At 52.4% G+C, this 15,891-nt stretch overlaps 1 protein-coding gene across 1 annotated transcript; it reads right to left on the reverse strand.

Annotated features, from left to right (window-relative positions):
* Positions 1-10,743: 10,743 nt before the first annotated feature.
* CCDC113 (coiled-coil domain containing 113) lies at positions 10,744-15,676 on the reverse strand. The gene is given in 10 exon segments (XM_040615545.1): positions 10,744-10,806; positions 11,555-11,599; positions 11,601-11,701; positions 12,144-12,160; positions 12,247-12,415; positions 13,038-13,197; positions 13,747-13,827; positions 14,267-14,363; positions 14,365-14,420; positions 15,440-15,676. Coding segments are annotated over 10 exon segments (1,026 nt in total).
* Positions 15,677-15,891: the final 215 nt, after the last annotated feature.

The following is a 15,891-nucleotide window of genomic DNA, read 5'->3' on the forward strand; positions in this document are numbered from 1 at the left end:
ATGTTGGTGGCATAGAAGTTATAACAAGGTTTTCCACAAAGAACAGGAACATGTGTTGACCCAAAAGGGAAACAGGATCTGCAACGCATTAAAGAAATGGGGTTTAACCTGATCTGTACATATAGATATAGGTATAATATATATGGATATTTATGTAAGACGTGATGTTAATAAAGTTGATTTTGATCTCTCAAGTACTATCACGCTAGTCAAGAATATAGCCCTCTGCTTTCAAACATCGTTACAAAATCGTAAAATCCATTTGAACGTGTTAATACTTAGTGTTGAAATTGTGGTATTGCTTTATATGAAAAATAAAAATTAACTGCAGGTGCAGCTGGTGATAGGGCAGGGCAGGGTGCAGGTCAGACCTGCCCCAGTCCCCGGTCCTGGTGGCAGTGGTGCAGGGCAGAGAACGGGACGGGGGAGACCCTGTGCCAGGGCAGCAGCAGGCAGCAGGATGCTGCGCGGTACGTTTTAGGCTGTGTCATTGTCCTCTCATTTCCAAGGTGCAGTGAGGAGCTTCATGTCCTTGCCATATCCTCTAAGCCAAAAAGATATCAAGTGTTAAGAGTGCTGCTCTCTGGGGATGTTTACTAATGAAGCACTCTCCAGCTGACTGCCAATGACTGATTTTTAAAAATAACCGAAACATAGAAGGTTACAGAATCCATTAACCCCAGGATGTGTTATTATCCCTAGAACAACAAACAGTTTTATGAGCTAAGTTACGGCTTTGACAAGAATATGTTTTAGAAAATAATGAACTGGTCCCTAAAAATCATGAAGCTGGCTTAGAAGTCATAGATCCTCTTTTCAGCAGGTCTTAGATTTGAATATTCTTCTGACGTCCAATTCTTAACAATTTTTAAGTTTTCAAAAAGTACTAAATTTTTTCCCCCTGCTGAAACGTGGCTCCAGAGCTGGGGCTTTAAGGAAGCCAGTAAATATCGCAAAATTAAAACATGCCGCGGCCTTCTAAATTATGTTAGTTGTTAATACATGTGACTGTTAATTATTAAGACAATATAAATTAAGTGTAAGTTTCTGACACAGACACAGCATCTAAGAGAACTGCAGGACTACAGTCCCCAGGACAAATCAGTAGATGCTTTGTCTGGATGCTTCATCCTCCTTCACCGCTGAAAGCCCTGTCAGAAAGATGAAACTTATATTCTGGCAGAGTTGATGACAAGACAACGTGTGCTGGGACCTCTCATTTAGCAGCTGTTTTATCACCTTGACTGACCAACTGTTCCAGTTCTCTCAGACTGCCACAGCTTTGAAAGGGAAACTGGGACCGGTGCCATTTAAATTAGACTCTGAAACCTTCAGCCCAAGGCTGCGCTCTGCAGCAGCGCAGGGATGTGCATCACAGGTCCAGCGTGCTGTCAGCCAGATGTGGAGGCTGTGGAGAGGCATTTCCTTTTGTCCTCCTGGGAAAGAACCACAGCCAGCAACTAATCTCCGTGGCGCTTTCCAGCACCTGATTTTGCCGAAATCTAAAGCTGGTGGGTTTTAGGGGCTTTCTCTTGGTACCCAGGACTTCAGTCATGCTTTTGTAACTGAGCCTCATACACATTCGTGGCTGACAAGGGCCAAAAGTTATTTACCAGCTTTAAGTTTGGTCATTTGCCACATCAACACTGTAGCTTCTAACTTGTGTTTGAAGTCATGATCTCTGAACTCTAAATCTGGCAAAAATACAGGATACTGCTATAGGAACACTGACATGCCAGTTGGCATGGTGCACCACAAACAGCAAGTATGATCTTCATTTCTGGCTTCAAAGATGGCTGAGAATCCAGCCTGCTTACAGGAAGATTTTCGGGTGTGCTGTGATAACCAGCTCACGTGCAATTTGATTTTTAACGTGCCTTTACCTCACCCACGGGGAAGGGTGTTCGTCCAGCAGGATGGGTGCGTGTTTTCTCTGGAGCTATGTAACGAAGCCTGGGTTTATTCCTCTTCTTCTTGCAGGAACGCAGACTCACTCTTGCAGTTCTGGTCTGGGTGGCATACCCCAGCCCACAGGCGGCTAGGTATGTGCACCACCGGCTTCTGCACACTCCAGTTAGCATGCTCTGTATTTGAAAGATGAAATACGGCTGCTGGGAAGTCAGTAACATTAATCATCATCATCATCATCATCTTTTTTGAAGCATTGACTTGCTATGGCTGTGTCTGTCTCCTGGATGGCTCTGAATGATTGGCTGGCTTGAAATTTAACTTGGAGGCATTGTAATTAAACCTTGACATTTGAAGTAATTAATGGGCAAGCTTTACATTTTAGCATAGTCTCAAAGGAACAGCAGGGTGCTGACAGAAATGAAATAACTTTGTTAATTTAAAAGGATCAACGTTTCTGTAAGCATGTGGTTTGTACTGCTGGGAGCAAGCTCTCCGGAAATAGCGCTGTAGCCCCAGCAATCCAAATGTCGGCCTTTCTCTAAGGAGGGATTGATTGGAAAGGGGAGTCCCACTGCAGGAAGCTGAGGGCAGTTGGTATTGCCCATCACCAGCTCTGCTCCTTCACCCCAAAATCTTGGGAAGGCCCAGGAAGTCCAGGCTGTGAGCATCTCCAGGAGCTGTCTGGGAAGGAGGCAGATTCCAAACCACTGCTTAGTATTTCAGCTGGGAACTGGATCGTACTTACATCTAGAAATAGCCAGAATATGTTTCTTTCCCTCAATGCCTCTAGGAGGCTGTTCATCATCATGTGCAGGTTCAGAAAGCTAAAGAATGATTATGTATTTTAGCCCAGAAGCCTCCAGGAGAGAGCCATGGTCACCTGTTACCCAGTGACAACTGATGTGTGGGTACAGGATTGCTGCCCCTTTACAGCTTGAGCAGCGTGGAGGAGGCAGCAGTGTAAATACTGAGCCTTTGAAGAGAAGGGGTCAGGGCTGGCAGCATGTGACACTGATGGTGACTCACCCCCTACCACGTCACAAGCATTTTGTGGAGGACCCTTGTGTCAATCTTTTGATGATAAGAGCTTTTGCTGAGCTTAAAAAAGTAGTTCATAAAGTCAGGCTCCTGAGGCCAGTAAATCATAAGCCAAATAAATGGCTTCAGATATTTTCATCATCTCAAAAAAGTACTTGCATTCGTGAAAACCAGAAGCGAGTTACTTTTTTTCAGTGCCCTCAGTATCGGCAGAGCCTAACTTAAGGAGCCCATTTTTCAGTGCTCCTCCTCCTGTCTGCATAGATTTCTGATGTGTGCAGAGTAAAAGATGCGAAGGAGAGGTGAAAACAGAACGTGTATTGAATGAAGTACACAGTCTGGGCAGTGTGTGGAGGTTTAGATCCCAATTCGGGCAGCAGTTCAGAGCAGTCTGCTCCCTCGCTCCGCCAGGCAATGCCAAGGTCTTGGAAATGACACGTGTTTCCACAAGCCACTTTGTGTGGCTGCTGTGTAAGGTGCTCCCCTCCCTCACTTGTGTGCGCATTTAGAGCAACTCCTTTGGATGTGGTGGGCTGACGGGTACAAACCACACTGTCCTGCTTTGTGCAGTTAATCCTGATGTCAATGACGAGCAGTGCACTGGGAACAATTTATCAAGCTTCTTCCCTTTCTCCGCGCTATAAACAGGCACGTCTAGAAGCCCTTCCAGCACCACCGTTACGACCAGTGCCAAGCCCAGCTGGCAGCATTCCTTCTCTCTGCATGTTTCTGTGGGGTCAGTCACAGGACCAGCCGTCCTGCCCATAGCCATGACCTCTCATTCCCATCAACTCATCGCTTTGTGTGAAGCAGCTGAGATTCTGAGATCTGCTCTAGTTGCCTAAAGATCCCAGCCAAAGCTGGGTGCTCAGACCAGCATCTGGACCAAAGGAATAAGGTCTGGGGTTGCAAGTTGGCTAGCAAATGGTTTTTAATACCGATGTGAGTTCTAGTGAGAGGAGTCACATTGCAAAACCACACTCAAGCTTCACAAACCGATCTGATTAGCACTCCAGCGTGCTCGTATTAGCAGTGCTGAGTGTCTGGGTCCCCACTGTTATAGCTCGAGTGCTTGCAGTTCCTGACCACCTGCCCATGCTGACAGTATGCTAGCTTGGGGTCAAAGCAAGCTTTGGACTAAGCTAGAAATTTCAGTGGTTAGAGGAGAAACCTTTAGCAGACCTTTGAATAAAACTTACAGTTTCCCAGGACCTAGGAAAGAGTGGCTGGGAAACATTGCATGAGGTCAGTTAAAAGGTAAGTATAGCTGGAGGAAAGTGGCACTGCAGCAGTTCAGCAAATGTGGATAGGCTGTACCAGACTCTGCCTCCCACTGCAAAAGATCCAGCACTCAGTGGGCAGAGTTACTTGTACAAGTATCTGTGCGCTGCATCTTGGCCCGGGCCAGCTTTCCATCACAGGCCGTTAGGTATGACCCTGTTCCACAGCGCAAACCCTTGCATTGCCCATCAGATGCTCTACCAGTCATCCGTGTCTTCGGGCATCCTGCAGCTTTGCAGGCAGTAGAACAGTCCGGTTCCCACAGGGATTAGGGATATGTCACACAAGAAAACATAGGCACCTCTCTTATCCTTACATTGATGAGGCAGGATAGCTGGATGTAGGCAGGGGTGAAAGCTGTCGGTCTGCGTGGCATCTCCTCCTCCTAGGACAGAAGAAGTTGTAGCACTGATTACACCATCGCTGAAACCAAGAATGTTGCTTTGTGACTTCCAGCTGTTGCTCTGGGGAAGCCCTGGGAAGCCAGTGGTGCCTTGAATCCAAGGCAGGGACTGAGGCGTTAAGGAGACTTGTCTTTATATGCTCCTGATCCTTGCTGGTTTAGACCAAAGTGATGGGACCATCAGAAAAACATGATCAAAGCTGGAAAAATACTTAGGGCAGATGTCCTGGCTAGCCACCTCAGTTTTGCTCCGCTCAGTGGGAACAGTGCCCCAGACTGGTGGCCTGGCAGAAACTGAATCTCAAGGCAAGATTTTGCCTCCAAGGCAAGATTTGAACCACCTGTGAGTAATCCTGTAAGACTTGGAAGCCACCAGTGTCTAAAAGCTGTTCTCTCACGGAGTTCCTCGGCAAAAACAAGGTGCATTGTCCCTGCTGCGTACCTGGCCAGAAGAGCTGTCGCCAGACGACAGGAGTCAGGACCTTAGTGCTAAGGCCAGCAGCAAGGGGAGCAGTGTGACCTGAAAACACAAAAAGAGAAGCACAAAATGCCAAGGAGACTTAGAGATGTGTTGTTGCACAACAAGGAACCAGGCTTGGGGAAGGAAGCCACCAAACTTGCCTCTCAAAACATCTCACTGCACTTTGGTAACGCAGTAAAGCTTTAATCAAAGCCTTTGCACTGGCAGCATTGCAAGTACCATACAGCACTTGTTTTTCTAGGCGGCAAACTGAGTGAGGCTGCAGAGGTCACGCCGTACCAACTGGTTTGGCTGGGTTGGTGCTTTACTGCAGTCAATAGATTTTTATCAGATGCTTTTACTTGTTAAATTTTCCTTGGTAGTGGGAACAATCCAGCAAATAATATGAATTATGGAGCACCAGGAGACACGCAGCCGAGGAGGCCCCTTGTTTGGCCGAATCCCCCCCTGCACAAGGGAGGCTTTTTGCAAGCCCGCAGCAGTGCCCTGTTCAGCTTGCTGCGGGCAGAGCTGGCGGCAGGCTTCAGGCTTTGTCTCTGTGCAGAGTCAGGCTGGCTTCATTAACCACAGGGCTTAAAACTTATTAGTTCCAAGGTTGTGGCCAGGGTGCTGGGAGGCTGCAGTGCCTTGCGAGAGGTGCCTGTCTCCCTGCAGCAGTGCCAAGGAGGCAGCTGGTCCTCTGGACAAAAGCAGCAGCTCAGGCTGGGCTTGGGGAGCATCCTGTGCTGCCCACGAGAGCTGCTGTGGGGGTCGTGCTTCTTTGGCAGCGCTGACCTCCTCTGAGACCTGCAAAGCAGGAGGGGACTGGTGTCACCAAGCTGGCTGACCCATGGGTCAAGGGTGTGAGCTGGTCATGTTCCCACCAACACCTGCTCTTGTGCAGGTTCTTTGACCGCTGCGGATCCAGATGACATGCAGTAAGTCAAGTCGTGCTCCCAGCGAGTCGGGTGCCTGGCACCTGTGGATCAGTCGGTGTCACCGCTAGTTGCCAGCATCACCTTTAGAAATGTTCTGTTTGCGTGACACTAGCATTGTTTGGAGCAGCCCAGCCAGTGATCAGACCCAGCCTCAGACCGGCACCCCCATGGGGAGGGCAGAGTGAAACCTCAGAGATGTTTTCCTGGCTCTTGCAGGGTTAAGTGGCCCCTTTTGGCACAAATCAACTATAAACAGGCCTTGGGATCATCAGCTGCCTCCCAGCTGATTCCCACGGCATTTCAAACACAACATCACAAGAGCCAGGGATAATACACACAAAAGGCCCTTCTCAGTGGGAGGGATAAGCACTGCGGAGTTACTGCAGGAACGCAGAGAGAGGACTGAATTTCCTACATGCAGGATTGGCTATATCTAGGGAGAACACAACCACCATGAAAAAAACATCCAGGGTTTCCTTGGGATGCCCCTGTCCTAAATATGCCATGGTGCAGACCCTGCCCTTGCTAATTTTGCATATAATAAGTGTATTCAAATGCTGTGAAGAAATCAGTTCAGCTGACGCTGCCCTGGTCTGTATGCAGGTTTAAACAAGTGCTTGAACCTGGATTTCCCTCGAGCCTTTTCCCAGCACCATTTCCCTTCCCCTTGGCTGTCTTTATCCCCAGTATTGCAGGGGTTGGTCTGGGCATGTGCGTCCTCAGCCACCAAACGCCTCGCCAGGAGAAGAGCGATCCAGGGATAACCTGCTGGGAGCGTGTCAGGCCTCCAGGAGCCCCAGTGCCTTTGCTTTCTGTCTCTCGCCAGCTCCTTTCACACGTGGCTATTAATTAGTGCATATAAGGAACACTGCAATTTCTCCTTCTCAACACTTTTCCAATCTCTGATAGAAAGAAGGAGTTTTCACACCCCTCATACCACCCCATCTTCTCTGTCCTGCTCTCCAGAGCATGCTTGGCCTTTCGCGAGCTGGGAAGGGACTTCTTGTCCCCACTGGGACCTCCCCATGGGAAAGCCCAGCCACAGGCAGCTGTAGCCTGGTGGTGCCCCTGCAACAGCTTCTGCTGCCCTCCAGGTCCCCTCTCACCATCCCCATGCAGTTTGGGGTCCTTCAGGTTTTTTATGAATTTCCTTAAGCAGAACTTGCCCTTAAGATGCCCTTGCTTCTGTCTGCAAGTGGGGCCAGGGTGGGCAGAGACCCCAGTGGGTGTGCAGAAAAGAGGCATCAGGGCAGGACAGGCTGTCCCAGGGAGAAACCATCGAGCAGCACCCAGGGCAGGGGGTGCTGGGCCTCAGATGCTTCGGAGATCCATTCTGTGCAGGCAGATGCACTGCAAGAGCCTCCAACAAGTGTTGGCAGGGGCATGGTGGAGCAGGCAGAGTGCAGCAGGATGTGGCCCATTGTAGAGGAATGAAGCTGGGTTAATTAGCGTTGGTAACATACAGCTGTGGGCTGGCTTCAGGGGCAGTGGGTTGGCTGATGTAGGTAAGGTGCAGCTGTGGCTGGTTCTGTTAAGAGGTTGGGCAGCCAAGGAAGAGAGAGTGGCTGAGGAAGAAGCAAGAACACATGCCCTGGGTGACGTGACGTGACGTGATGTGAGGAGAAGGCAGCAGAGGGACTGTATGAAGAGTGTGTTGGTATGAGATGGTAACAGACCTTATTGTAGCTTGATAGTTTGGAGAGTGCTGTGACAGCCCGTGGAGCTGGGAATGGGTCTGCTGGATCTCTACTGTGCTTGGGAGGTGCAGCACCCACGTACCAGGGCGAGGAACTGGCCTGGTGTGCTCAGCACAGGCACACCGAGCCCCTCCGGGCCAGCTGGCACCCCCTATGACATCTCCCCCTCTCCCCGCAGGTGGGCAGAGAAGGGGGGCCCTGGCTCCCCAGCCCCAGCTCTTTGCCCGGCTGGGACAGTGCAAAGCCTCATGCTGCTGTGCCTCTGGGCTGCTCCAGCACCAGATAGGAGGTGGCACAGCTTGACCGCTCTGTGCTGGGTCCCGTGCCGTGCCACTGGCCTGGCCCCACAGCTGAGCGAGCCCGGGCAATGCTGGCATCGGTCCCAGGCGAGAGCAAAGCTTGGGGCAGCCCCATCAAGGGGCAAGGAGGCATCAGAAGGCAGAGGGGGTGGGGGGAGAGCATAGGGCCAGGCACAGCCAGCAGCATGCCCCCTGTTTCCCTGCAGCCTGTGGGATCCAGGCCAGCCCATCTCCCTGGAGATCAGCGCAGCAGTTCGTGGCTGCGGCCCAGGTCCTGCGGGTGGTGGCACTGCGGGCCATGCAGCACAACCTCTTGGCCTTCGGCTCTATCCTGAACGAGCACCGGATCCTCAGCGCTGCATCCAGCCTGCAGAGCAGGTCTGTGTGCTGCAAGGGGCCCTGCGTCACCTCGGGCAAGGCTGGGGAATCAGCAGGGAATGGCACCATCTCCCAGTGCTCAGGAGGGTCTGGTCATCGCCCAGCAGCTGGGTGAGCATCTTTCAGTCGGAGCAGGGGCAGGCAGAGTTTGCCCCATGCTTTTTCTTGCACCCAGACCCCTCTGTCCACCCCCTGCAGGCAGCAGATGCTGGCCTTTGTTGGGCTGAGCACCATGAAGAGGCAATGGGAGGACCAGCCCCAGCATTCGATCAGCTCTGTCATCCCCCATGAGGACTCTGACAAGGGGACACTACAACAACATCGCTCTGCTCAGGACAGCCGCCCCGCTGGAGTTCAGCAGCATCGTTCAGCCCATCTGCTTCCCTCACGGGAGCTTCTCCACCCTGGACCTTGTGATCTGCTGGATCTTGGGCTGGATCCATCCCACCGCAGGTAACCCCTGGATGCTGCGGCAAAGAGCTCCCTCCAGCAGGGTGGAGAGCCGCCTTCCTGCTCCCTCCTGCTAACAACCCCAATGGGAGGAAGGGGAACAGGGCTCATCCTGGGAGGAAGAAGTACCCACTGGTCATCCATCACGGCTTTTTGGAGGTCAGGAGCTGCCTAGAGCCACAGGCTCACGGTGGTCCCTTGGCCAGGCAGGGGAAAGTGCTGCAGCGACTTCCTGAGGATGCTCTCCGTAGTGGATGTGGATCCCTGCTCACCGAAAAGGATCGCTGCAACTGCATGCTGCAGCCACAGGGATGCTGACAAAGCGGCAGGCTGTTCGGTGAGGGATACAGAGCATCAACCCAGACCAGGCAGACAGCCAAACTGCCTCCTCCCCGTTCTGCTCCAACTCCAGGCTGGGAGAGCAGCCAAAACACTTGTTGGGCTTCTCCTGCACAGGCCTTACAAGAAAAGATGCCTTCCACGCAGCCTGCAAATCGCAGGCATGCAAGACTGTCTGAAGGTGTGACACCCCCCTCTGGCATGAGGTGTGGGATGATTGTCTCCCTGCAGGTGCTGCTCTGGTCCCTGAAACTCTCCTGCCACTGGGGCCTCCAAGGGCCTTTGATGTGGCCAGGGTAAAAGACATTTGGGAGACAAAACCAACAGAGGTTCCTTGTGGTACATACCACAGGACCAGGCATGGAGCCAGGCTGATGGGGGCACAGGCAGCTGCAGGGGGAGATACCAGTCACCTTATCAGGGGCACACTGGGACATCGTCAGCCCAAAGACAGCCAGCCCCTGGAATCAGTGGCGCTTTGCTGCCAGCGATCATAAAGGACCAAGCTGCTGTGATCTGACCTCCTCTCACTCTGCTGAAGTCCACAGCTACCGACAGTGACAGCAATAGGGATACTGCTGAGATACAACCCTCCCCTTTTTGTCTCTCAAAAGGGTGATGCTGGTAACCCCATCATGTGCCAGATTGGAGGGGCTGAGAAATGGGTCCTGAAAGGCATTCTCAGTGAGGGTGGCATGAGATGCTATGGATCATTCCTGTATACCCCAGTGTCCTACTACAGCAACTGGATTGTGGCCACCGCTGCGAGGACAGGACCTCCTGCATTCCCTGTGCTAGTCAGGGTGCGAACTGATCTGCAGGCTCCACCTAAAGACTGGGAAGAGGCTTCCAGACCAGCAGTGGGGATGTTTCAGGAAGCTGGTTTCAATCCCAAGAAGGGAAAATGAGACCTGAGCTCATCTGAGGCTGGGCCACCTGAGATGATGTATAACTCCTGCAGTGGGAAAACACTTCCCACTGCCAAGGGACACTTCCACTTGCCCCAGGTGCTTGGGAAAGGGGTAGCTTCTCCCTTCTTGCTCTTTTGTTTCTTTAGGTAAATAAATATCTTTTTGTGATCAGAAAGCCTACTTGGTTCGTGTGTGCCATGTCACACTGCTCTGCTCTCTTCTATTGTCAGTGCATGCTTGGAGGTGTTGAACTCCCGTATCTCCCAGGGACACCCCCTCTGGTTCCTCCTGTATTAAGTAATCACCAGGGCTTGCCCAAAGAGAAAGGACAGTTCCTGTAAACACGTTGGATTTGATCACCAGAGAATAACTGCTTGTGGTGACGGAGGGGGATGGGGGGGGGGCCTGAGCAGAGCTGGCTGACCTGCGGATGGAGCAAGCAGCAGAGCCTTGTGGAAGCCAGCACATGCTGGGACAGAACAAAGAGATGGCCTCACAACAGAGCTATGGGTTTCTTTATCATTTCTTGCAGAAGGGGCTTCATCTCCCTGCAGTTTGCAGGGTGCTACATTCACCTACTTGACAGAAAACTTCTCCACAGGGTTGGCTCCTTCTGCAGCTTGCAGCATCAGACAAACCTAGTGCTGGTTACCAGACATCTTCATCTGGTTCCATGCTCTGCAGTAGTTTTGCAAGGACATCTGCAAGAGGAGAAAGGAGAAGGCCTTAATATGTTCAGAGAGCACTGGCTGACCACGCTATGTTATCCCATCCAAAGCAGCCACCTCACTCCCACGCTGCTGTGCACAGGGGCAGGTATACAAACACGTACTGCTACCTCCAGCTTTGACTGTGCTCCCCTGTATTATCTTTCCATCTCCTCCTAGGCTGCAGGAGAAGATCAAAGATACTCTTGCAACTTTGCCATGCACTCATGTTTGGATCTTGGCCAGCCTTTCCTTATCAGGGAGGAGCCAAGATACAAGCAAGTAAAAAATGTCTGAGATCAACAAAAAGGACTACCACCACTGGGGAGCCATCCGGGGCACGGGAAAAGGCTGCCACAGGTTATATATGCAGAGGCAGAGATGTGTTGGGCTGCCATACGTCCCCTTCTCCTTACACACACAACAGGTTTCAGTACAGCAACAGCCTGGCTGTGCTTCCCGTCCAATTACAAGCGCTGCCCTTGCTTTGGCTTCCCCTCTGAGCTCAGTCATTAAAACTCAGCCTCTGTCCTCCGGGTAGGGAGCGATCACCGCGCTGTCAGCAGGAAGAGCCTCTGGCTCTGCCAGGCGCAGGCGATACTGCAGCAGCTCTCGCAGGGCTCCCTGGTGGGTCAGAAACAAGCGCTCCGGTCCCCAGGGCGGCTGCAGGTGGGCAGGCGGAGATGCAGCTCCTGGCTGGCACATGTCCAGGCTTCTGCACACCCAGGCTGGCCTTGCTCACCTCAGCACCTGCCACCTCGCTCTCCCAAGCCTTGAGGCTTTTTACCGAGGTCAGTAACAGCTGTCTTGTTCTGCGTGTAACTCAGCACAGGAGGGACACTGTCTGAGAGCAGCTTCCGCAGCTGCTGTTTCAAACGCTCAGCTTCAGCTCATTTCTGCTGGAGAAATAGGGACAGAGTGCAAGGAGATCCCTGGGAAATGCCCCTCTGCCAGCTGGCAGCCAGTCCTCCAGGGAGGCAGGATAAATTAAACCACACAGCGCTGCAGGGAAGCAGTGGAATACAACCACCAGCGCCTCCATCCCTGCCAGGCAGCACTGCTAGGGAGCCCCTTGAACCCACTTCCTAAAGCTGTGGTGTCCCCGCCAGGCTCTGTGTCCCCAGGCTGGCATTGACAACAGTGCCACTTCTCCCTGCGGAGAGCACCGCTGATCAAAAGTTCAAGGAAACAGAATTTCCAGAAGACAGTGGGAGGCCCCTGTGAAGCCAGGGCCAAAATTCACAACATGCCTGTTCTCTAAACCTTCCCTTACTCACTGGCACAGGTAGGAGCCCAGGGACTTGCTCAGACCCAGAAAGCCACCCAGTTACCCATCTCATTGCCAGACCTGGAACAGGCATTGGTACCCAACACAGCACAAGAAGTACCTCAAAACAGTACTCCCAAGTGAAATCTCAGGGCCTCCCAATTCACCCTGTTACCTCCTCCACCACAGCAGCTTCTCTTTCAATTTTCTCCAGCAGCTGCTTCGTCTGGGAGATGCCTTTCGTCAGAGACATGGATATTTCTATGGCATGCTCCAGCTTCCCCTGAACACGAGAGCAGGACAGCATCAACAGGTGCAGCAGCAGCTCCCAGCCACCTGCAAAGCCACCCCTCTACTCCCCCAGCTTGGTCCCAGCTGGCGGTGCAGGAGCTCTGCTTCCAAGGGAGCTCTGTGGCATCACCTGTCCCCTGCAGAAGGCAGCATCACTCAGCTGCTGCTTCATCTTGTCTTCTGTGTCAGACTGCAGCACAACCCACCGCACAGCAGCCAGTGGGTTTAGGACTGACCTGGACACAACGGCTGATCCGAGAGAAGCAAATGCACCCAGCTGAGAAGTGTTTTTCACTGATAAAAGCAGAGAGAGTGACAGCTGCAGCTCATGACATCTTTTCAAATGTCACAGGTTACGTAAAAAATGCCTTTTTCCTGTGCAAGTCACCACCAAAGCTCATTTCTACTGGACTTTTCCCCTGGGGTGTAAAATAACCATGCTGTGAAGCGTGAAGCCCATCATCAGGCTGCAGCCAAACATGAATGAGGGCACCACTGCTTTTGGTGTGTCAGGCAAACCTCCCAACTGAACTGCTGTCAGGGGGAAAGCAGAGAGGCGTTCAGCACCCTCCAGCTGAGAAAGGGAAGAATGCAAGACCTGTTAATCAGCTCACATGTGATCCTTGGGAACAGAAGAAAGGCAAAGCAGAGGTGCTGGGAGGCTCACTCGCTCCATAGAGGTTAAGGGCTTGGACATTCTTCCCTGAGGTCAGTTTTAGCTGAAGCAGCTCCTGGTTCTTCTCATCGATCTTCTCCTGGTACAGGGCATTGCTAAGCTGCAGCTGCTCCAAACGGACATCATGGAGCGCCTCTCCCATCTGCCTCTTCTGCAAACCCCAAGGAAGCAGAGCTGTACGTTGCTGACCAAAGCTGCACCCCAAGTAAGAGAGCTTTGCTCTGTGGGGAAAGCAAACCTAAAGAACAGGGTCTTCAGCCTGGCTGCAAACCTAGGGCTCGAGGAGAAATGCAAGACAGCATGCCACCGAGCCTGTGCTCTGCGTCCCAGCTTAGAGGGCCCAAGCAGAGCAGACAGGTCCCCTCTGGCAAGGCTCCTGCCATACCAGCGGCAGCCAGTCCCCAGGGAACTGGTCCGATCCACCACACATCTTTCCCAGGGCACAGAGAGATCTGCCAGCTTCCACCCTGTGAGACTCCTGGTCTCATCCCACACACATGGTCATGTGCCAGGTTTGAACCTGGGCAGGCGACAGTGCCCTCTGACAAAGGCAGCAAGTCCAGAAGCAAAGGAGGAAGGGGATGCAGGGGAGAGCCCTGCATCTCTACAGGGAGCAGGCCCTGCATCTGCACTGGGCTGTACTCCTTTCGTTCCTCAAGGGGCCATCTAGTCCCTGCTTTTCCTCAACTGCTGCATGCACCTGCCTGAGCTGCTGCTGCAGCTTCTTCTTGTAACTTCTGAGCAAATGATTTGTGAAGCACAGCTTCTCACTCAGCAGATCCTAAGGAAAGACAGCAGATTACAGTGGAACAGCAGAGCCTTGGAGAAGACAGAGCACCCAGACCTCACTCCTCATGGTGTGGTTCCCCATCATCGCATCCACGCTGCAGCCTTCACTGCTGGTTTAGAAAGAAGCCCAGTGAGAAATGCTGCTCAGCATCACCCTGCCCCAAATGTGGGGACATGGCAGTGCACTTTCCCAGGCTCCGCTAAGGGCCCTGCATCATCTGTGCTCACTGCAGCACTGCAGCTCAGCAGCCTGATGAGCACCTGGGCCAGTCACCGAGTAGCAAGTGCGACAAGGGCTGTCCAAGAAGACTTGCTAAGACAGTCTGAAAACATGGCATAGGCCACACAGGAGTATGGGAACTAGAATTTTCCCTAACCAACATACTTGTCAGATGACAGACCAGCCTCAGAATTTTCCATGATGCACTGACCTTCTGTCGGTTCTTCTCCTCCATGTATCTCAGCAGCTTCTCAGAAGCTGGGATACTCTCTTCCTTGCTGGAGATGCTGCTGCTGCTGTCTGTCTCAGTCACTGATGGCTTGCTTAACATCAGTCCACCAAACATCCGCTTCTCCAATGACTGCCTGCAGAAATAAAGTCACGTAACAGTCAAGAGGTTCTAACTTCCCTCCTTCAAACTGCTTTGGGAACAGAGAACACTGGAAAGGACCAGGCATGATCTCTGCTGGCTTTACTAGCATTTCTCCTGTGGGAGTGCTGAGTTCCACCCTGTGCAGCTCAGGGCACACGGTGCAGGCTCACACAGCACTGCTAGTTCACTGACTCAAAAAGAACAAGAAAGAAATCTCTCACGTGCCTGAGCTTCAACATCTGCTGCTCCGTCCTGACCAACAAACGTTGCCAGTCTGACTAAACCAATACAAGTTACTACCCTTTGTTTACTGCATTACATCCTGTGGCCACAGGAGAGGGACCAGCTACCTGCTTCATCTCTCCTGGCCACTGCAGGCACCATCAGTGGCCTGAACCAAATGCAGAGGTCGCTTCTTCCCCAAAAGCTCCCAAGCATCCCTGCCATCGCAGGTCCTGGCAGTCTTCCCTGAGCACAGGGCAGGCAGAGATGGTGATACAGCCACAAGGAGCCTGCAGCAGGAATGCACTCTTGGAGACTTGGAGCACGCTCTGAAATCCCAGAGGCAGTGGAAAGGCAGACCCCAGAGAGGGCTGCACGGAGCCCAGCCAAACCAGGAAGCTTCTGGGAGCTGCTAGAATGCAAAATATGTCTAGCACAGAGGGCACACCTTCAAGAAGCTAACAGAAGGAGATTCTTCTTTTGAGCGTTGACTTCTTCATCTCACTCTGCAGATGTGAGCTCCTCTACCTAAAAATCCTCCCCTCAACTGTATGTCTGTTCCTGTCAGAGTAAGAGTCGTCTTTAGAGACTGGGCACCTCTGATCTCTGTTAGCGTACTTGCCTTTAAGGAAGGGGTGACATGAGAGCACAGTTCTGGCTCCTACTGTCAACTCAGGACCACTCACATCAATGCTCTGCTGTGAACAGCCCTCACCAAGCAGGTCTGTCTCGCTGCCTAAGGGATGGTACGTTGAAAGAGGCATGAAAGGTAACAGGACTGCTTGACACCTTGGTAATCGTAAGGGTCCTGCAGAGCCATACCTCGAGGTCCTGAATCTCATTCTTCGTTTCAGTCAGCTCCTGCTCAGCCAGCTCACATTTCTGCTCCACTGTCAGGCCTATACCATAGCCCACTGCACCGTGCAACTTGGATTTGTGCCTGCCAGGTGTCTGCAACAACCAAGGAACAACACAGATGCTGTTAGAAAGCCAGCGCTGGCCAACTGTTACTGCATTTTCCTGCATTCAAAAAGAAAACAACCTCAACTCACGTTAGAGGGGTTCCAGTTGACAGCAAGGACAAGGAGGCCTCTACAGAGGAGAGGTGACTCAGGGCCACACCTGGGCTGACCCCACCTGTCCTCCAACCCACCGCGGCCGGGCCCGCTCCCCCCGGGCCCGAAGCAGCCGACAGAGCCGGGGGCACGGGGCCCCCCGGGGTCTGGGCCGGCAGAGCGGGG

This window comes from Falco naumanni, chromosome 15, assembly GCF_017639655.2.
Source record: "Falco naumanni isolate bFalNau1 chromosome 15, bFalNau1.pat, whole genome shotgun sequence".
NCBI classification, from domain to species: Eukaryota; Metazoa; Chordata; class Aves; order Falconiformes; family Falconidae; genus Falco; species Falco naumanni.